The following is a 23,202-nucleotide window of genomic DNA, read 5'->3' on the forward strand; positions in this document are numbered from 1 at the left end:
ACCCCGTCCCCGCCCTCCGCGCTTGCGCACTGCCAGCCAACACTCGGTTGCCGCGGCAACGCTGTAGGCCGCCTCCAAGTATGAACGGCCATTCTGTGTTCGGGCTGACAAAACCGCACGCTGCAGGGGAAGGGAAAGGAAAGGGAAACGGTGTTTGACCTTCCTCAGAAGGCAAACTTCACTTGATTTTTTCCGATGTAAAGAAAGGAATGTTTCCGAGCATATGGTGAAAATCGCACGACGAGAAAAAAAAAACCAAACAAATCCCGCAATCAAACACCCCCCCCTCCCCTTCCAAATATAACATCAAGGTTAAAAACAGGTAGCAGAAATAAAAGGAAATTCTGTAAATACGTTTTTGATGACATGAAGAAACCGGCTAACTTTGTGGAAAAGGAGCCACTCAAAATATTCCAGTGCAGAAAAACATTTTACCATAAAAATTAGACGGAAAGTCCATCCACAGCATCGCATATGGTTCTACGATTCCCAACCGGTAATACTGGTCTTAAGAAAAACCCAACACTTAAAAAGGTTAAGTCTTGTACTGCTCTTAAATAGTGTCTTAGGCACCAAAGAGCTTTAAGAGGCACCGTGCATTAGCTCATACTTTCAGTCAGCCTACTGCTTTTGCTTTAATACTTTTTTTTTTTTAATCACACTACTGTTTTCAGAAACAAGTTACTTTTTATATAAGCTACATATAAAGTACAGAAGAAAAATACAAGTTACTTTTATTTAAGTTTGGATTACTACTATTAGGCTCAGCATCAATTTTTTTGGTTATGTCTCTCCTTCTGACCTAGATTCTTTCTATCACTCTTCTCTTGAATTCTTAATTTCTGAAATTTGTCTCCCATTTCTGCACTGGATAATAGGAGGCAATCCGCCACTGCTCACAAATCCCAATAAAGATGGCTGTAGCAAAGGGAAGATGGACAGGTCTTAAAACACGTTGAAGTGAGTAAGCTACATCTGAGAGTAAAATATTGGAAAGTGCAGGATCTTCAGGCATGCAAGTTACTCGATTATCTTTGAAGAATGACTGAAATTGCCCAGACTTACCACTACTTCTTCGGTTTTCTCTTCTCTTTTTTCTTCCTCTTCATCAGTTTCTGCAGCAGCTCCATCTTCCTCATCGCTGCTAGAGGACTCCAGAATTTCACTTATGTCCATTTTCCAGTTCCGAGGAACACCCTTTGTGTTGAGAAATGTGGTTGCCTCCTGTAGCCCTACAGAAGAAAGGGCCCTGGCTTTACACCTCATCCGCAGTATTCACAGTCACAAAGCATTTTTAATTTCCTTTTCACCTTCTTGTAAATTACAATGCCAACTTAAACCAAAAATGGAAATAAGTGATAAAACAGATACTTCAGCTTTAAACATTGCCTACACGCTTTACATCTTGAGACTGTCAAATTTTAAAGATCGAGTATCAGTAACTCAAGGAGTTTAGAGTTGAGAACATCCATCCCACACACACTATCCAGTTGTTCTCTAGGCATAGGCCTCCATGAACACTACTAAGATTTACACCTATGTACGTGAACAGTACCAAAGATAAGCACCTATACTTATCCACTTATACTCTATGCAACTGTGGACTATTCTTTTTCTGTATGAAAGAGACAAATACTGTAATAAAGCTATTTAAAAAAGCAAACCCATCAGTTAGATCAAGTACCATGACTTTGTTCTTTTCAAAGTATCTTCATGTCTTAAAGTTTAGATTGAAAAAAAAAAAGCAAATGTTTTGTTTAAGAGCACTGCCTAAAGAGATGTTATGTTAATGTTTGGAACAGAGGAAAAATACACTCATGAATAAGGGAGTGATGAGACGGGGAGAAGTCATACTTGTACAATGGGAATACCTCAAATTCTTTTCCTTGAAGAGGTGCTCCAAGGGGGGAAAACAACAAAGCAAAACAAACCCAGATAACCCCAAAACATGCCCCCCAGACACAATAAAAATCTTTAACAAAGAGAAAGCAGAATAATACCCAAAAGAGAGACATATTGCAATGAACCATTCACAGTGTTGCTGGAGAAGAAAAGGCACCAGCTTTTAATAGCTGCTGATAGAATAACCTCCAGAAAGTTGTCTAAACTCTTTTTGAAACCATTAGTACCTCCGGTTCCACAATATTCCCTCATGGCAATGAATGTCACAACCCAATTATGTTCTGCATGAAAAAAAAATCCCTTTCTTCAATTTCTGTCAAACCTGGCATCCGATCACTTTTTTGGCTGTTCTAAAGTTCTTCCACTGTGAAATAGTTATTAAGAAGAAAGTATATGTGAAATCATTAAGTATTACACGAAGCAATCAAAACCACCTCAAGCTCTCATTTGTGAGTATGATGTTAAATCTTGTTAAGGAGCTGTTCACCTTTACTCAAACCAGAGGAACTGTTGTTGTTGGTTGGGGGGGGGGGATGTTGTTGCTGGGTTTTTTTATTTATTTTATTTTTAATAAATACATTTTAAATATTTCTCCTTAACAAATTTTGTGTTTTGAGGTCTGATTGGGAGAAACAACACTAAAAGTTTAAGAATTATTTACATTGAAGTGAGAATCTGGCCTTTTACAAGCTCACTAAAAAGATGGATTATTGTAGTCACATCATCCATCCATCCAGAAATCAAGTTCTGTAATTATACTTTTAAATCAAACATTAATCACAGGCAGGCTGTTTTAATGAAGTTTAAAGCTTGCTGTCTGGGTATTTTTAATGTAAAGACAAAGAGTTTTGAGCAATAGCACAAAACTTTGGTTTTCGGAGAGGTAACTATATATTCCATTGTTCAATGACATTTCAAATACTGTACCTTGAAAATATTCCATTCACTTTCCGTGAATTTGGAGTGGATCGAAAGAAGGAAATAAAAATCAAATAAACAACACTTCTGCTAGGTGCTATTTTAATAATAAGGTGGCTATACCCAAAGTTTCTCTACTTTATCACATTTAAAATTGTTTGCAAGATATCCAAGAGCAATTATCAGAAATCAACAGGCCATCGTTTATCTGCAAAAGTTAAAAAGTACTATTGCACAAGATTACTTTTTTTAAACACCTAGAATTTATTCTAATTTACCTTTTTTAGGAGAGGACTCAGATTTTGGTAAGTTTTGAACATCTAGTTCTTTAATGTCTTTTCTTGCTACTGAGTAACTGAAAAAGAATAAGGTTCTGTTATTATTTTTAAATCACAGTAAAGCAAGCATTTGACTTGGAAAACTAGCAACTTCTGAAATTTTCAAGATTTATCATTCACTTTCAAGGTTCTTCCTAACAACTAAATGCATAAGGCATTTGCTACTGTAGGTCCTAATACAAGATTCGAAACCAGAGTAAGTTTCCAACCTTTCTTTGAAATTCAGACACTAAAAGAACCCTTGTAATTAAATAATTAAGAAAAGTTTGTAAAGCTACTTTATTTTAAATGTTTAACCTGCGCACAAATTTGCCAAGGTAAAATACTCTACATAGGCAAAAAACATTTTCTAAATTGAAAATATTCACATCAATCAACAGTTGCTACCCAAACCAGCAATCTAGCTAAGAAGAAACAAGCCCTCTATTTTCAAAGTGCATTTCTACTAGCACAGAACAAGTGAAGCCAAATTCACATATCTGCATTGATAAATAGTTGATTTTTATTTTTAAATTACAGAAGTGTTCTCACAGCAAAATATATGGAAGTTGCTCTGTTCTAAAGTTATACTGAATATTCAGTTACTGAATTACTACAATAGAAATACTAACCAACCTGCAAGGAAAGCCTTACAAGTTAGTTATTATAATACGGTGGTTTTTTTTCTTCTTTCATTATTTCAGAAAAACTGGAGTAAAACCTCAGGAATTGGAGGCTACCATTTTCTGAAGTTAAAGCCATAATACTATGGGGGGGACAAAAAAAAGTAAAACAGAGCAAGTCTGCATGATTTCCAATAACATTCTACCTTCAGTATATAAAGAACCAGACTTATCTAGAAGGCTGATGATACATGTCTACATTAAGAGGCCAAAATGAATTAAATCTTCAGTTACTTGAAATACGTTTCAGTAATCAAGTGCTCACGTCCTACTCATAATCGTGGCTATTAAAAAAAAAAAAAAAACCCACAAATTGTTCACTTTGAAATAAAGAGAGAAAGAGAGGTGACAGCTGGCCTTTGGCAAGTAAGTTTTTAGCTACAATATGTTGAGACAGGTGCGTTAGAAGTAAGGATGAAGAGAAATAAAGGGAAACAGCTTGAAAAAACAGTGTTCATATTCTTTTGAATATATTATTCCTTAAGTAAGACACACATCTCTCTCTCTCTCTCTCTCCCCCCTCCCCTTCCCCCTTTTGGGGGGCGATGGACTAAGAGGACCTTTCTTTATTTTCACAGGAATCTTCGTTCAGATTCTGTAAAAATTTTAATTAAACGGTTACTTTACAATCACTTTTTTATTTAAAAAAGTAGATTAAACACTTTTCAACCTTGCTATTTAAACAGCCATGGACATCTGGGCACTGGAGGTAATGAGTCAATCAGATATCCAAACTACTACAACAGACACCCATAAAGACATAGTAATTAAAAAATTAAGGGAAATAATTAAAACCAAAACTCACACTTCAAAGAACAGGAGTCATCTAAAGCGTTAACACCTGTTTTTTTTCCCCGAAGTTGTTGATTTTTTTAAAATAAAGAAACACCAGAAACTTTACTAATCCAATGACCTCTATCTGTACACACGATGTAAAGGTGGGCGAGTAAGCACAGAAGAAGTTAGCTGGAAATGGACTACGAATGACAAATGTGTACAACCAACAATACACAAAATTGTACCCTTGGCTTTTGGAAGAAATAATGTCTTCAGAAGCAATATGTAATTAGTTTTGCATTCTTCTCCCATATACATCTAATGAAAGTAAGCTATTACTTACAATTTGGAATCCGCAAAGGATCGAACTAAGCACTGGTCCTTTTTCACTGTGACGTCATCATTACAGCTGGGAGACACAACCTGAAGTTTCAAATAAAACACTTTTTTTAAGCAACAAAAAAAAAAAAAGCTGATCTTGAAAGGAAAGAAAGATGGACAGCAGGAAAACTGCTGTTTTCCTGTTTCTTCTATTATAACTACCAGTTCCGAGAAAAGAAACCTACTCCAATTTATATTACCAAAGCCAACAACGACAAATTTCGAGAAGCAGTTTACCTCAAACTTTTAAATTTACTTGTTATGTACAAGCCAGAAAAGTTTGCAGTTTCATTTGTAAACTCAAAAGCTACTCCACTGGGGTAACAGCATGGGATCCTGTTTATTCACTCTGCTTTTTTCTTCTTGTTCATACAAAACCTGTTTAAAGCATCTATTTAAAAAGTTACAGACCCACTTATTTTATACCAGCTTCTGATCTTTGGCATTCAAACTGAGAGGTAAGTAGGGTTTGGGTTTTTTGTTTGGTTTTTTGGGTTGTTTTTGGTTTTTGGGGGTTTTTTTTGAGGTGTTGATAATACGAGCCAGTGTGGAATCCAGCACACCCTTCCACAGAAGTATCATCTCTACAAGTCTAAAAAGGTGATAAAAATGCATTTGCAGCATTTGTATTACCACAAACGGAACAAGTTTACACTTTGCTCTAGACCATATACAGACAGAAAACGTCAAATGCAGATGAACTTCTGGATCTACCAGGACTCAGAGGAAACTGTGCCACCCCATTCAGATGTGTCAGAATTTTACCCCCAAAATCAAGGTAAGACATTCCTGTTTATCAGGTAGCAGAGGACAGAACGGGTACGTGGCCTCCAGTAACTTAATTCCCTAGTTAGAACCACGTTAAGTTAAAATCTGCTGTTAGTAAAGGGATATACAACAATCAGAACACGTACAACAATACCACATTTCACGTTTTAAACTGAGATACATACAGCTGGATAAGTCAGTGTCAACTATTCACCCCACGTTACACCATAATGTTCTTTCAAGGAAGGGAAGACAACTGGCCTGTGTGGTTAGTTACCTTTTGATCCTGGATTCACGCAGGGAAATAAAATGTTAAAGTAAGTTAGAAGATTGTAACAGCTGAGCTTGCTCCAGCTAACCATGAAGACTCAAAGTAAAGGACTACAGAATATACAGTTAAGTAAATAAAGTCTGCAAAAAGTAGTGAACCAAACCTGCATGTTTAATGCTACAAAGTATTTTTTTTTTTAAACAAACATGTCTCTGATGGATGACAGAAGATGCGTACTCAGCTTGTCTGACAATACCAAAAAGTTTACTAAAGAAAGCAACTTTTAATACGCATCTGTAAACTTTTCTGTGTGTATAAAGAATCTGCAAAGTCTCTACCTTTACAGTACAAGACTACTTGTACTTGAACTTATTTAATATATATTTATTATCAGCACTGGCAATGAACAGCTATATCCTATACTGACAGTCAAATAAAAATAATAACCGACCTCTGCTGCTAGAGTAGTTGGCCATTTATGTAAATGCAAGCATGAAAGGAACTTTGTATTTCATAAGATTGAAAGTCTAAGAAAAAAGGTAATCATTAAATACAAAAAGATAAAAACTCCACTGCAATTAAGATTCATAAATCTACTTGCTCTTAAATTGCCTGGGAGTGCAAGTCCTAACGCATCTTATTTTTAGAAGAAAAATATTGTTACATACCAATCATTTTATGTGCAATTTTGAAAGTCTTAAGAGCCATAAAACTGTAACTGATACATAAACGTTAACCTTTGCTCTCCTACTCTTGATAGATACTGTAGAATATTTGTATTTTTAGCAAATACGGGCAGCAGAGCTTAGCCTGACTACCTTCGCAACTTTGCTGTAAAAGTTGTGAAGTTTGCAAACCATCCTATCCAGGAAAAGCGCTATATGAACAATGTAACAAGTCAGATGACACTCTTGTCTAAAAAGATATTAGTAGTATGGCACTAGAGATGTCAACGTCTTAAGCAACTTACCAAAGCTGGATACCAGTCTGCCTTCTCAGAATTACAAGTCACACTCACAACTTTGCCAAGCAATTCATCATTAAGCCGCCTTTTATCTTCATCCTCCTCTTCACTACTTTCTTCTTCCTTTTCATCTTCAGTACTAAATTATTAAAACATACATACAGTATTTTAAAGTTTTCGTCTGAAGTTAGTATTTGACAGCAAATACAGCTTACAACCAGATCTTTCTTCCTGTTCTGCAAAGCTTCAAAAACAAAATTAGAATTTTAAGAGCTGAAATTGCTTGAAACACACTTAAATATTGAGTGCACTTACTTAGTAAGAGGAATTTTGTAGAAATCCTTTCCAAGTAGTAGTATTTTACAACAGCATCGTGTTGGAATTGGAGGTATGAATCAGGATTTGATTGTGCACAGACATGAAACAAAGAGAAATGGTCTCTACCCCAGAAATTTAAAAGCACCTTTTTTTCCTACTTTGTGCAGTATAAAGAAGGTTAAAAATCCTACATTTCCTGACACGAGTTCCTATTATATGAAAGAAGCATAAACATTCTTAAGGCTACTACAGGAAAAAAACCCCATCAGTTTGATAATACTGCTAACATATGAACACGTCTGCATGAACTGAATTACTTAAGTCCATAAGCTGTGTACGCAGCTCACATGATAGAGCATTCAGACCATTACAGCTTCAATGGTACTACTTCAGTTTTAACAAAGGACACTAAAAGGAAAGGAAAGCAACAGAGTACTAGAAAAACTCACACAGGAAGAGACGACCTTCTTCCTCTATTAGATTTCTTCCCAATAACTGGAGTTCCAAAGTGCTCTGGATTGGTTAGTGGCAGTTGATCAAGTGTCTACGTGGAAAAAGAGGAAACAAAAGGAATTTGCAATTTCTTCTTATCATTAATAAATAAATAAATAAATAAACTACTTAGTTTTCATTGCATGTCCATCATTGTCTTACCTCACTTTCTGCGAAGTGCCTTTCTCCCTTCAAGCATAACGAGGTTCGTCTCAAGGTCCTTTCATCACCATCATCAAAAACTAGTATGAAGCCAAGAAAACACATGGGCACAAGATGATCAGATATCTTTCCCAAGAGACAATACAAGTCTACTAGTTATCTCACAATTTAGAATATTCTCTAAAACATGACTTCCAAGACCTCCATTTAAACGCTACTTTTGTTCACAAGGAATATGGAGGGTGGTATCCAAGATCCAGTCTAAGAACAGATAACATTTTCACACAGAGATTCAAGCCAGTATAAAGTAAGGCTTTTGGATGCAACAGTCTCAGTCTAATTTAGACATCCTTCTTATTGATACACTGCACATTTCAAACCGTAGCTACTGGCTGTATATCAGTTACTATTATCTAAGAATCTTAGCATTTTGTTTGGGTTTGGGTTTTTTTTACCCTACCCCTTTATTCCTTACCTATGCTACCTTTTAATCCTCTCTCTTGCTACAAACAACCCCGCAAAAAGACAAAGGAATGGAAAGAAAAACAAGTGTGTGATAGTTTTTGCTACACTATCAATACTGTGCTACCAACAGACTGGGAGTGCTAGAAACTTGCAACTGTAAGTGTGACCAATTTATAAAGAATACTTAGTAGACATCCTGTTCTCTTAAAACTCATGTATAAGTAACAGAGAAGTTCCATCAATGCACAGCTGAAGACAACTAGAATGCTGTAAGGCTATTGCAAGCTTTGCCAGAGAAAGATCTACTCTTAAATAAAAGATCTACTAAATAAAACTGATCTACTCAGTTTAAATAAAACCTTTTCACAAAAACTTCCTCGAAGAGAAGGAAAGAAAAGTTACTAGTCCCCCCCGCCCTGGTTCAGATCCCACTGTCTGAGCCATGTGAACAGACCCTTTTCAAAGAGCAGAGACCAGGTGGCTGCAGTCTGGCATTCCAGTAAGGTAAAAGTTTATTTGTATGGGTCAAAGTGCAGAATACTACTCTATATCTAAACTACTTGAAACATACTTTGTCCAGTAGTGAACTTAAAAAAAGTTTCAAGTGTCATGCTTATTGGTATGATAATTTTGGCATACTGCTATGAAAAAAATAGATCTCTTAAGCTAGCATAAATATCAAATAAATTTATATTTCACCTCCACGGACAAAAAAAACATGGAGGAAAAAATAATTAATGCTGAATAATTAAGTTTTCCTAATCACCCCTCAGACCCAGAGACAACGAAAGCATGAGTATGCTTTCAGAGCTTGACAGTCATGCTTTCAGTCCTATTCCCCATTTCATACCTGAACGAAGACAAGTCTACACCATGCCTCAAAAGCAGCCCTCTTCCTACAGGTCTTTTTCTGCCATTTTTCTCTGTTTTCTCTAGTTGAAGGTACAGAAGTGGCCTGTTCTACAGAAGCTGCTTGTCCCTTGCCATACAGGGAAGAAGTGCTAGGCCACTCTACGTTTTCCAAAACTGAAACAGGTGGACGACAGAAAAAAGAAAACAAAAAAAACCCCAAAGCCCCTTCTGAAATCCCTCTCCCACCCCTAAAAGGAAAGCTACTCTTTCCAAAAGGATAGAGTACTTCCTTTCATACAAGAGGCAGTTATCACACAACTTCAGGAAAGGAAGGTGGAGAAGCACAAGTTCTCAGACCTCCTTCCTGAACTGCAGCAGGCCAAGGAATTGGCATAACCGTTAAATGGAAGTGTAGAAAAATATCTCCCTTCAGCAGCCACGTGAGAGTGTCCTGCCTGGGGAAAAGGAAATGCACGGCAGTGTAAGAGTGCGTGATTCTTTCAAAGTGATCGAGTCCAATATGTTCCATTTCACCTTGGTAATTTTCTTCCAGGACTGAAGTTTCTCTCCCCCTCACTCTTCATTCAGGTTAAAAGAATGGATAGAGTCAACACATCCAACCCCTGAAAGTCTCATATAAATATGTGTAAATCCATATACGCACACACAAACGACAAAACTAGAACATTTTCATCAAGTCTGTGTGTGGTTATCCCTAGACATCACCTGCTCAGTACCGAAAACGCTTTTAGACAATTACAACAGAATTCTCAACAACAAAAACTAAGCGGTGTTATATAGAAGGAAATACTATAGCATTATCATTACTTAAAAAGACTTTGCCTTTTTTAAATGATTAATAGAAAAGTGACAGTTACATTTAATTTTCTGTCTTGATGGGGACCAGTAGGGGCAGAGGTAGAAGGCCCATGAGGGGCAGGAACAGAAGGCACTAATATTTTTGGTCTTTCAAAGTCATTTATTTGCTTCAAGTTTTTTAAATTTAATAGAAAAGTGACAGTTACATTTAATTTTCTGTCTTGATGGGGACCAGTAGGGGCAGAGGTAGAAGGCCCATGAGGGGCAGGAACAGAAGGCACTAATATTTTTGGTCTTTCAAAGTCATTTATTTGCTTCAAGGATAAACTGAAGCTTTCTTTGACCACATAAGAGTTTTTAGATACATAAGAAATTGTCTGCTCATTCTACAATGATTTATGTTGTGGACGTGTGCAACAGCACCTGCAACTGACAGCGTAGCTGCACAACTCAGAGCAAAACACCACCTCTGCAGAACAACAAAGTGTGTAACAGAACAGCATAAAAAGAAAGATTTCCTTAGCTAAATTAGTGATCACTTTATAGTGTCAATGGAGAAAGAATAGCACCATTTTTCATACAAAAATACCAATTATTTGAATTACTGAAGTGGGACCAAGTAAGAAGTCTCTCAATCACAATGCATGAAATATTTTGTAATTGTAGCTACTTTAAACTTGCTTCTCTTCTTGGGAAAATATTTGTTTGGAAAATATTGGAAATTTTGGAAAATATCAACACTGAAAGGGTAATCAGAAACACACATTGATAGTTTCAGCACCTTTAAAAATACATACCCTTCTTAAAGTAAGTAGGCCTTGTGGTTTCCATCTCACTTTTAAGAAAAATCTACTTCACCAGACGTACCGTTCATATTACTGCCACCCTATGCATGACTTCTTAATGCTAGTCCTAGAGGCTTCAAGAGAATCTTAAAGTCTTTTCAATGTACAGTGTCATCTATTAAGAATTTCATAAATCAGGGCAGCAGGGCAGATGGCACGTTTTTTGGCTATGTGATACTGTAATGCTATGATAGCAGTCATGCCAGAAGAACTTAATACACTCTTAGAATATGCTCTAAGCTGCAAATTCATTCCTCTTTTTAACCTCATCCAGAAGTAACACTGTTTAGTTAAAATGCCTAGTACTAACAAACAGACAAATTAAAAACTGTTATATTAATGTTGAATAGCTTGTATTAATTACTTTATAATTCCTCAAATAGGTTATTGTTACAACTCCCAAATTCTCCTGCAGCAGAAATTCCTAGAGGTTGTATTCCATAAGAAAGAATTTACTGAACAGTATCAGTTGTGTTAAGGGGGGAAGGAAACAGGAACGGAAGAGAGGGAGATATCTCCCCATACACATGTAATGTAGTCATCAAAAGATGTCTTTACAGTGCCACAATATTTATCTTAGAAGAGGAACTTACGATCCTGTCCTTCCAAAGAAACAAGTATGAAAAAGCAAAAGCCCTTTAAGTACTACCATTGTCTAATCTTGTAGCGGGCATGTACTTGTTGGGGAAACAGGGTGTACCAGCTGACCACTTCAGTAAATACTTCTGGAAAGAGAATGATACGTACGAGCCAGGAACCTATATACTCCTATTTAAGAGTCAATATAACAAATTAGGAATGACAGAAAGAAAAGCAACATTTCTGCTGGCCAGAGGCCTTTCTTCCAAACGTGTCGCTTAATGATGAACGCTGACAGAAGGGGAAAAAAGATGACTAAGCAGCACAACCTGGAGGAACAGTCTCTTATAATGCTTGTTCTCGTCCCAAGAATGGAGTTCAATATGCTCCGTACAGAGCGTATTTGAACAGTGGATTTTTTTTTTTCCCTGTTTATGGAAGCCTAGGCAAGCCAAAGCTATGACAGAAAAAGAAAAACAAAGCTTCCCAGTGGGAATCATGCAATACATCCCAAAAGTTAGAAAAAAATTCTCTCAATTAAAAGTTGAGTACCTCAAAAATGCATGAAACGGTGCAACTTTCAACTCACTATTGATGAGCAGGTATCTTCCATTCCCTGTCTGTAGCAGGCCCATATATGCCATTAACAAAAATAACACTAAACCTGTCCTCACAAAAACACTCTCTCAACATCAGTTCCCATTTATTTATATAAGAAATATTAACGAGTCGACTAATCAAAACCATTTTTAGGAACTGTGAAGAAACTTGCCACAAAATATTGCAGATCAGTTTAACTAAATCTTGTTTATAAATATCCCTAAGATTTTAAAAATAAAAAAAAGAAAGAAAAAGGAGAACACAGCAGGACACTAGCAATAACAACCTCATAATAGTTACAATATTACTTATTCACAGAGCAATCAGTGTTACCAGAACAAGGCAGTCCTGTAATATACAAGTGAACAGGAAAAACAACCCTCAAGGCTGCATCTGCTTGCTAACTTCAAATCCAACAAGTTATGTTCCTGTTGCTGCCCAAAGGAGGAGAGATTCTGTACTGCACAGCAAGTAAACCTTTTTTCTCATTCCTCATCCCATTCAAAAACTTTTAAATCTACCAAGACAATGAAAGTACGTACCAACAAGTGAAAACTGATCCAGGGTCACTATGCACACTTAATTATTTTCACTAACTGCCTGACAAAGTAGTAATCTGTGAACTATCAGAGATGCTATCTATGAATGTCTCGATGAATGTGGGCAAGTTTTGCAGATTTTTGTTTTTCAGCTGCGGAAACAATATGGAAAGTACCAAGAGTCATGCAATACTTGCTGAATGACCTTGTAGACAAGGGCTGTACTAACTACCAATTCATCACTGTAAGAGGGCTTCAGAGCAAGATACTGCAGTATATTGTCCTACTGGAGAGACTACAGAACTCAGTTTAAAAAAAAAAAAAAAAATCATTTTAAATGAGCTTCAGTTCCTCTACAGAAATGTATATGAAATATCACTGAAAACACAGAAGTGCGACCTTTGAGTCTACTCATAGAAGAACATCACCTTACAAACAAAACCCTACTGTCTGAAACTGCTTCTTCTGAGATGTTACAGTAATGTTACTATTGTTACATATGAAGAGATTAGAGAAAAAAATTCTACCTCCTTGCTTTCCCTACAGTATTTGTGTATCCCTACACAATTTTTTTTTTTTTTTAACACTCAGTCCACATTGTAACAAAGGCGGTTTTATAACCAAAGGCTCTATCCAGTTGATTTGTAACAAGGTTCAGTTAATATACTTTTTCACCATCACATCTGCTCCTCTACCTGCCCGTTGCCTAAACACGCTTAAGTGCAAAATGCGGTGCTATTCTTTTTTTCTAGATTGTCCAGAAAGCAACCAACACAGCTATTGCACAGTTTCTATGTGCCACAGGTGCACTTAAACAACGATACGTCCCATGGAAGGACTCCAGGCAAATTCAGGGTTTCCTCAAAATCCACCCAAGCAACATTTTGAGGACAAAAAGAACAAATTTATGGTGGGTCAGGGTGGTATAGAGCACCAGCAAAGTGGGGGCAACTGGACAGTTCCCCTCCCACACTTGTGGTTTTGGATTCCTGGATGACGCACGCACAGCCAGAAGATGAAGTGATGCTTCTGGGATGTAGAACTCAACAGGATGCTGGGAAGAACTGGTCAAACCAGCCACACAAATGTGACCAGTGCCTTGCACATACTACAAGATGTGTGCTGTTGAAATTATAAAAAGACAAAGCGACAAGCCTCTGGCATGGATGAAGTCCACTGATCGTGGTGGCACTGATAGCTTTTATCACCCTTCATGCAGGAATAAGACATGTTAGGAGCTTAAAGTTGTAGTGGAGCCAGGACCAAGTCAATTTTTCCTGTTAGCACAGATACCTCCGCACTGCATCAGAAGAGCAAAACTTTTTTTAAGATAGGAAAATGTGACTATAAATAGCTCCTGTTAGCAACCCTGCTCCTGAAAGCCCTAGGACATCACTGTTGGTTCATTTTCTGATAAACATTCTCAGAATTATGAACTGGAATTTTCAAAACCCATGCAACATGAAAGAGGACTAGAACCAAATACTTAACACCTTTTGTTTCTGTCACCTGCCCTCCTAAATGCAGTACCCCGGAGTGATGCAACTGGTGGCTGAGACTACACTTCATTTCCTGAACAACTCAAGCGGACTACCCAAAATTTCACTTGCACGAGGACGAGCAGTCAGGTATCTAACTCCTCCCAGCACAGAGTCAGCATTCCCTGCAAACTGCCACAGTGACTACATGAGAGGAGGGAGTTACCACCACGTGAGGCCGGAGCGCAGCACACGCAGAGGTATGGGGCTCACAGAGGTGTCTCAGAAGTGGTGTCTGGCTTACAGCACAGCCAAAGTTGGGCCATGTTGATGTACAACACCGTACTAGAGCCAAAAAGGAAAAGCTCTGTTGGCTTTGCAGACTCATGCAGTGTTGAAAAGAATGAGAAAAATAAATTCTTTACTATTTACGTTAAAATATTCTGCCATTTCATGATAGCTTTTAAAAGGAGAAAAGATATGTCCTCGCTTACATAAAAGTACTAGATGAAGCTTGAAAGCCATAATTCTCAAAAAATATTCACGCTCCCTTTCACTCTAAACAGTATATAAAGCCCTACTGTTGACAGCAAGGTCTGCTAGAAACTGCAAATGCCTCAGTGTTTTGGGTTTTTTCTCCCTATTTCCTACTCATTTCAGAGGAAAAATTACTGAAAGTTAATACATGTTTTCTCTTTCTCTCTTTAGAAAAACTTTTCCATTATTTTATCTAGCAAAATACAAGGTAGAAGGCTCAGTGTGTTTGATCTGTTGTTTTCTTTTGTTTAAAGTTGTAGATATGGTTAAATTACATACACTTAACGAGATCTAAGCACATACAGATTATTGACCTGAGTTTTGTCAAAAGAGAGATGACACTTTCGTTTTGATGGGGCAATAAAAAAGGCTGTTCTAACAGCAACTCTTCGGACGCTTGCTCAATTGAAATACTGTTTCTCACTTTTATATAGACATTACATCGCTTCTAGTTCTGTACATAAGTGATGCAAAAGTGTTTCCTCAAAGAACATATACATAAGGATTTCTGTTTTCTGAAATTCTGGTAATGCTTGTAAGATTCCAGAGAGAATGTGAAAGAAGGAAAATACAGCTATGCACTTTGTAAGGTGTGGTCTGGGTTGTGGTTTCTTTTTCTTTTTTTTTTTAGTCATTTCAGACATTATTTCAGTATTTACCTGAAGCATTTTACAAGTTAACAGAGAATCAGGGGGATGGTACGCTAAGTAAGCCATAATTCAAACATGGCTCAGCTGAAAGCAGATCTGATAGACCATTCTAATGCTATGCAATTATCACCTAGCAATATATTCGGCACTTCAAAAGCATCAATGCAGCACTTTAAAATTCGTAAATTAAGTAAGTTCATTTTAAATAATTGCATTTTAAAGATTAAAACATCCAACTGAGCCATTTGTTATCCAAAGAACTTGAACCGCTATTACTGTCATCCCACTTTAGATTCAACTGAGCAGATGAGAGGGCTGACTTGTGCAATGGCATTTTCCCGACATTGTTAAACTTTCACTCCAAACAGCTTTTGTTTCTTCGCCTACTTATACTGAAAACCTGAATTTCAAAGGTAATTTCAAAAATATTTCCGAATCACAGCTGAAAATTTCAATACGACTAAATGGCTACAGTAACGTCATTATTAGGTAAAAATAGCTGAAAAAGTGATTCCATGGCAGCTACAATAAAAATAAATCCTTATTTATTTTGGGTACACGAACACTACTAATAGACAGGAGACGCTGTTAAAATAGACTAACTGATCGTCATTGCAGCTCTTTCGTTATGTTGGTGGCAAAGTAGCCTACTACAGCAAATTCAACATAGCATTTCTACTGGTTCACCTTATTGAACAAAGCAAAGTTGTTTCAACTGACTTTTTTTCTTCTTTAGATACCTATCTGAAATAGAGAACCTGATTTGCAAAAGTGAACATCATCACTTCTCACTAGACATGCATGTGGTTTGTTTTGGTGGATTTTTGTAGTTAGTACTTTGAAAATGTTTGTCTGTATGTATTACTCGTTTCCCTATCCATATCAGTCTACTTTTAGATCACTGAGAAAGAGATGCTACATAAAACAGAGAATAAATAGTACAGGAAAAGCACACGCTACTGAAACACAGGCCTTCCCTTGTGCTTTCCATCTCAAGCCTGACCACATTCAGGAAGACATTCTAGAAACCTGAAGGCTGTTTAATCCACTTCCCTCTCAACTCTTTAGCTTTGACTGAATCAGTCAGTAAGACTGCCAAGTAGTACAGCCCACCATCTATTAAAAAGGAACCAATGCAACTCTGCTTGCTTCACAGCAACATAAACATACACCTAATAGCTATCCAAAACTTTCTACAAAGATACAATGGAAGCAGCAGGCAAAAGATAAGGCTTATTCTTCACACCTCAGTGTGTCTGTACTCAACCTAGAACACTTCCCCAGTCTTAAAAGTAAAATAACCACTTTTTTTAAGACACAAACTTCACGTTCTGCTTACTTTGGTCCATGTTAACTGTGCTTTCGACACTAATAAGCACGCCACCACGTACAACTCACAAAAATGGTCATAAGATCTAAATACAATTCCAATGTGTTACAATTGTATTTTCATTGTCATAGGTATATATACTCTACATGCCATATTACAGTACTGCATGTTAACTTACTGTAAAATTACTTAAATCCTACACGCACCCCCAGCTCCAGATTTTTACAAAATCCTAGCAGTCTTAATACATTTGCATATGGAAAACATATGAGTTTATTTTCCCTATTCCGCCTGTCAAAAAATATTTTGGGGGAAAGAAAATTTAAATAATAAATTAATCCATTGGTTCAAGTTTCTGAGGAACTGCACTTCAATAAATGTATAAAGTAGAAATCATAGCATGCGTGATTTCTCTCTTACATTATTGGGGCGAGTTCCACAACTTGTTAAATCTAAACAACAATCCACTAATACAGGGCAGAGCATGTGTTCACCGTTCAAATCACCTGCTCATCAAATACAGATTTTTGGCAGAAATGTACTGCTCAAAAGGGAAAAAAAGAAAAAAGAAAAAAGAAAAAAACAGACAAAATTCACCCCCAAAACAGGGGATTTAAAGTTCACCTGTCAAATGTAAGACGACAAATATGTTTGTTTTATCAACTAATAGTTTAAAGCCTTTTTTAATCACTGAAGCGGGAATATGTAGGGTTGGTTTACTGATGTAAATCTTCTGGTCCAAATTCGAACAGAATTAGCTAAACACGCTACTTTAAAAATAAAATAAATCAGACTTTTAAAATGGAAATGCTAATTCATAAACCATGAAATTATTAGTGCAAGACTGTGTTTCTTATCTCTTCTGTATCAGAACGGTGAACCTCTAAGTCAATATAAAGCAAAGTTGAAGGTCCAGTGTTCTTCACAGAGTATGTCACATCATAGTACTAAACCAAGTAGATTTTAAATCTTCTGCACTCCAGAATAATCCTGCCTTTCCTCCCTGACCTGACATAAACTACGATTTTACAGCTAAATCTACAATTTTACAGCAAGGTTACAATCTTGAAGAAAAATGCAAAGAGCAGTGAGCTTTGTCAACTGGTAAGTCAACTGGCTTATATTTAAAACATGCAATAACAATAATAATCATAAAGTGATAAATCTTTCCAAATTATCTGCAGTGAGAGCCTTATCCTGATCCCACCAAAGACGACATAACCTTATCTACTGCAATGGAAATGTTGGATTACTGAAAAGATCTTCTTTATATCTTAAAAAAGGGGTTAATGAATCAAAATAATTGACACCATGCAGTAGAGGACTCCTCAAGAGAGTACAAAAGAATATGAAGTAAAGCTGAATACATTCAGTATACAAGGCAGCTAGTAAGAAACAAACAGTTCAAATTTACAAGTACCAATCTCAAAAGCAATGCCAAAGAGTAGCAGGTACAGGAGAATTAAGAGGAGCACATTCCCTCCACGCTACTATTAGTGAATATAACGCTCCACTGCTGTAAGAAAGTTGTGCAAAAAAGGACGGGTGCTTGCAAAGCTCTTTGATTCAAATACTGTGGTTTTTTATTTGCTTATCTAGTATTACTTGAATGTTGCTGGGTTTTGTCATTCTACTGTTAGAGCTGTTTCAGAAAAATCTAGATATCAGAATGAGCAATTCTAATTATTCAAAATAAATTTATCTTGCACAGAATTTTTGTTCAACATTGAAATTTCGCTGACCCTGCATTCTGAGGTTTCTGTTTCAATCACTGAAAAGTGCATGAGCCTCCAACGCGAGAAGCAAAGTAGTTTTCTATTTCACTTTAGGTATAATCATTATTTGAAAATTATTTTAAAGCAAACAGTTATTTGCGTTATGAGCGAATGTCCCCTCTTCTCTTTTTAAGGTGTGACGTGTCAATTTGTTTCTTACAAAAAAAAAAAAAAAAAAAAAAAAGTCCTTTCTATTGTTTCATACAAAACACGACCCTCAACTCTACACAGAACAGAGGAATGACTTCAGAATGCATAGTGGTGCGACCAATGTTTTCCTTGCGTACAAGACTGCATACAGTGAAAGAAGGCTTGCGTTTCAGTCATTCATTACATGCCACAGGTTTTCAGCTAGAAGTGCAATTACGAGGTTTATGTCTTAAAATCTGCAGAAATTTTTCTGAATTCCAGTGAGTGATGCTAACATCAGTATACATACATTGTGCCAAATAAAACTCGATTGTTCAGCCCTGCAATTACCTTTGCAACAGCCCCCCTGAACATCAAATAATTATTATCCTATTTTAAATGGAAAAGGAAACAAGACCTGGAAGACTTAAAAAAGTCCCCTACAAAATCTATCTCTGATCTTACAATACAAGATATAATTACTTACGTTATTACCTATAATTAGAAATATATTGTTCAAAGATTAGAGACCGTAAATGGCAGCATGTGGCTACTCACCTACAGTATACCAACTAGCATCTGTCAGCTTGCTGATAACAGCTTCTTGAAAGGATCCATCGGGCATTTTGGTTTCAACCATTGCACCAACCTGCAAAAAGGAGTATCTCAAGGTTACATGTAATCCCAAACCCATATAATGGAGAAAAACACATGTACACATTAATTCTTCCAGCAAGCTAGATTTGTTTTTTTTTAAAGATTCATTTTAGCTAAATGTTACTTTGTAAAATGTAGTTACTTAGCTGGTAAGAACAAAGGTCCTTAAAGCACGAAGGCTGAACTGCAAGTAGACAGTAAAGCAGTAAGAAACTCGGAACATCTAATCTCAGCATGACTTACATCATCACAAGAAATAACAGAAGGCCAATTTGAAAAAAATATTCAAATATTCAATCAAAGTAATTATTACTTTATTACTGATGTGCATGCAATTACTACTATTTTTTATCCTTTAAACATTGTTACACAGTCAACTAGACCAGAATTCCACTACACTGTCAACTAGATCAGAATTCCACTAGCAGCCTACAACATGCATTGGTGTTCTTGCAGTAGCTAGAGAAAACACAAAGACAAAAAAAGATGATCTCCTCTAAGGAGCTCTATTTGCAGTCAGTGTTTTATAATGCAGCTACGTATTTTAGCAGACAACCGTTACATATAAAAATACAAACCAACACATACTTTTATATAAAATACATCAACTATTTTAAAATGCAGTTAGAGCAATCGTATTTACCGTCGTCTAACAGGCTTGAACTTAGCTTCATAATCAAGTTCTCTGTTACTTCTTATAAGAAGTTTTGTGTCTTACAAGATACAAAAATCACTGTGTGTGCAAAACCGTTTGCGTTTGGAGAAGCATAAACAGCCTCAGCTACAAGAGTTAAGAGTTAAGGCTAATTACTCAGAATCAATCTGACCTAAAGCAATGAGCCTCCTCCTTTTGATTTAAATTCTGTAGAACAGGTACCCACCTAAACAGCATCAAAATTTAGAATTTTACAAATCAATTATGTGATTACAAAAAAAAAGGCATGCAATATACATACTCTTAGAGGTCCTTTCACTTGGTCATCTTGCACTAACTGAGTTGAGTTATCCCCCTTCAGGACCACCTGAAAGATATTCATAAACTTTTATATATATATCTCTTATTTTCAATAGCATACAAAAAGCATATGAAACTGTATTGATAATAATTTGGAAAATAAGATCTTTATCAATCAAATGGACTCAAACATTATTGAATGCAAAACACTTGGCATGGACGGTGGTACTCACAGGAAGCCCCAAGTATCACACTTAATATTTAATCTGAAACATCATAGTTAAAGAACAGGGCAAACGAAACATCAGCCATTCCAAGGCAAAGAAAATATGTTTTGATGTGAGTTTGGATACTGATGCAATCCAGGGCATTCCTGGAATTGGGCTTCCAGATCAGAAGATTAAGCAGGTTTTTTCTCTCTCTCTACTTCAACTGTACCACTTTGTTAACAACACGTTGAGTACTAAACTATAACCAAAATAAAAAGCTCTCTTTATTAAATATATATCAAAAAAATCACCGAACTGACCGCAACACGACCACTTCTGCTACCTTGAGCGAGAGAAAGTTTTTACGGTAAAGATATGAATCGCTACGAGTGTAATGAAAATAAGGATCAGTTACAGTGTAAGTAAACTACGCTTCTCCCTTTAAAATCCTGTTTGAGAAGGTAACACTGATGAGACAGAGTGAATGTAAACCTATGCAATCTGAATCCCTGAGTTTGCAGAGACTCAGTTTAGAAACGTAATCGATGAATATTTAGATGTCAACACTGTTAACTGTTTCACCACCATTTGTTATAGCAAACACACCTACGGTGTTTTAATAATAAAATTCCTATTTCTTTTCAGGAATCAAAAGTTCCAGGAGCTTCCTTTCCACCTATAAAGATGTCCAGTTTTCTAGCTCCCCCAATTACCCCCCAACCACAGTCTATGCTGTAGCTGTATTTATATATACAACACTAGTGGCATGCTAAAATAGCGTTGGTATTAACGCACATTCAGGTTAATAATGCAGTTTATGCAATTTTTATTTCAAATTTTATATTTTATATTGAGATGAATACAGGTTGTGTTGCTACTCAGGAAAAGACTACTGGACTTTTTGGACTCTCTGCAAGTGTGCCGGGGTGTGCCTACGCGCTCTTAACTACAATATCAGGCTTAGCTTGTTAAAACTTAATTGTTGTAACATAATTGAGATACAGTGACAGGAATTTCCACCAAATCACAGCAGCCTCATACACTTCCAAATCTTACCATGGAGTAATAAAGCGTAAGATTCTAATGAGAAAAAGAAACTCACACCTATTAACAGTCTAAATACTCTATCAGACCAAAGATACAGATACAAAATCAAGGATGTCAGACCAGGAAGGGCAGCACGCTGCTTCCTACGGAGCTTCTCATTAACACAGATTTCAAAGAACATCACAAATTTCTAAAAGTACTCATTAAGAACAGGAGAAAAGACTCCAAGATCCGAATCGTGGGGTTTTTTTTCTTATCATGAAAAGCACTTTGATAAAGTGATATGATCTATATACGTAACTGAAGAGGCTGATAGCTTTTTCTACTTGATGTACGCATTAAAGCATGCGAAAACTTAGATGTGTAGTTATAAAAAGAAGCTTTGATCTCTATTTGTTAGGGGTTTTTGGGTCACTAATGCCTTATTTACATATCCTGGACAGTAGACAAGAAAGTAGGAAGTGGGAACATTTTGACAAAACAAAGCAGAAGAATAATTTCTGTATTTACTTTGAATTCTTCACTTTTATTTAACTACGTTTTATTCTTGTTTTCCCATACTAGCATTAACAACAGTACTGCAACACCAAAATAATGACTTTCTTTTTTGGTTGTTTCGGCGTAAGACCGGTAAATGTGAATGAGTATTATGTGCCAGTACTATGCATGTGTAGAAACTCAGCTACAGCCAAAGCACGCTGTTTTAGAAGCGGCAGCAAGATGCTCAAAACTTAACAAATGTTATCCTGGACATTTCTAAAACCTATTCTAAGAAACTAATTATTGCCATCTTTTTTGCTCTTATGTTGATTTATTTTGGCATTGCCTCTTAAGTTCCGAGCTATAAAACTGAGAATGTCAGCTGGAATGAAATGGAACTTTTGCTTCTGAAGAGGTTGCTCTTATTCCTTATTACTCACGTAAAGCCATAATCCTCTATTTGTGACATCAAAACTGATTGCTGTGAAACTGATGCATTCACAAACAGAAGACAACTGTGATCAGGAAAGAAGTAGCGAGAATAGGTAATTTGAAAGCACATTCTTGTTCCAGCATCCTCCTAAAAAAATAAAAAAACCACTACCACCCCCCCAAAAAGAACAAAAAACAAACAAAACCCACCCCAAACCCAACGCCAAACTATGAAAAACAACATTCAAGTCTTCTTTAAAATTCATACAGTGAGGCGATGAACATTTCCTAATCTTCAGGACTAGGATCTCCTCTGACAGTCCTTTCAACACAATGCTTTAATAAAATCAGCAACAACCACAGCATACTACCTTGACTTTCACAAGCCTTTTCACGGTCTTAATCTTTGCCTCACAGAAGGCACCACGGTACTTGGCACTGACATCAGTTCCCACTGTCAGGTAGGCAGGCTCATCTGCTGCCTATTAAGAAACAAAAAATAAGAACAAAGTTTAGTTCTTCTTATTTATTTTTACAGCTACATCGTTATATATTTAGTTTTACGTCTAAACTTTTAGACCTATTGACTTTTAAGCGCTAAACAACGTCCGCACTCAGAACTGCAATCAGACTGTTCTTTAAAAGGAGAAAGAAAAAAAAAAGAAACCAACAAACAAGTTACAGGAAGTTTTATTTTACCAGTGATGTTGACACCCCCCCCCCCCAATTCCCAATTTTGTCAGCCTAATTAGTCTCCCAGAAATATTTCTGAGGGTATTGAACTGATATTTGGAACATCTCCTTATAAAAAGGGTAGTAACGTATAGGAGTGACTATTAATTCAAGTCATTCCTATACAGCATACAAAAAG

The 23,202-nt window shown here is 36.5% G+C and overlaps 1 protein-coding gene across 3 annotated transcripts in view; it reads right to left on the reverse strand.

Annotated features, from left to right (window-relative positions):
- Nucleotides 1-22,809, reverse strand: part of ARID4A (AT-rich interaction domain 4A) — a 52,002-nt gene extending 29,193 nt beyond the window's left edge. For 2 of the 3 annotated variants that reach the window (XM_019474794.1, XM_009289826.2), the window contains exons 1-9: nt 22,703-22,809; nt 20,165-20,230; nt 19,110-19,200; nt 7,954-8,033; nt 7,749-7,843; nt 6,988-7,120; nt 4,941-5,020; nt 3,099-3,175; nt 1,066-1,232 (exon numbers count right to left, since the gene is read on the reverse strand). In XM_019474794.1, coding sequence (XP_019330339.1) covers nt 1,066-1,232; nt 3,099-3,175; nt 4,941-5,020; nt 6,988-7,120; nt 7,749-7,843; nt 7,954-8,033; nt 19,110-19,191 — 714 coding nt within the window. In that variant the 5' untranslated portion in view covers nt 19,192-19,200; nt 20,165-20,230; nt 22,703-22,809. Of the gene's footprint in view, nt 1-1,065; nt 1,233-3,098; nt 3,176-4,940; nt 5,021-6,987; nt 7,121-7,296; nt 7,323-7,748; nt 7,844-7,953; nt 8,034-19,109; nt 19,201-20,164; nt 20,231-22,702 lie in introns of those variants that run through there. The other variant, XM_019474795.1, reaches the window with a different exon arrangement.
- Nucleotides 22,810-23,202: the final 393 nt, after the last annotated feature.

Source organism: Aptenodytes forsteri, unplaced genomic scaffold (genome assembly GCF_000699145.1).
Source record: "Aptenodytes forsteri isolate BGI_AS27 unplaced genomic scaffold, ASM69914v1 Scaffold76, whole genome shotgun sequence".
Lineage (NCBI taxonomy): Eukaryota > Metazoa > Chordata > Aves > Sphenisciformes > Spheniscidae > Aptenodytes > Aptenodytes forsteri.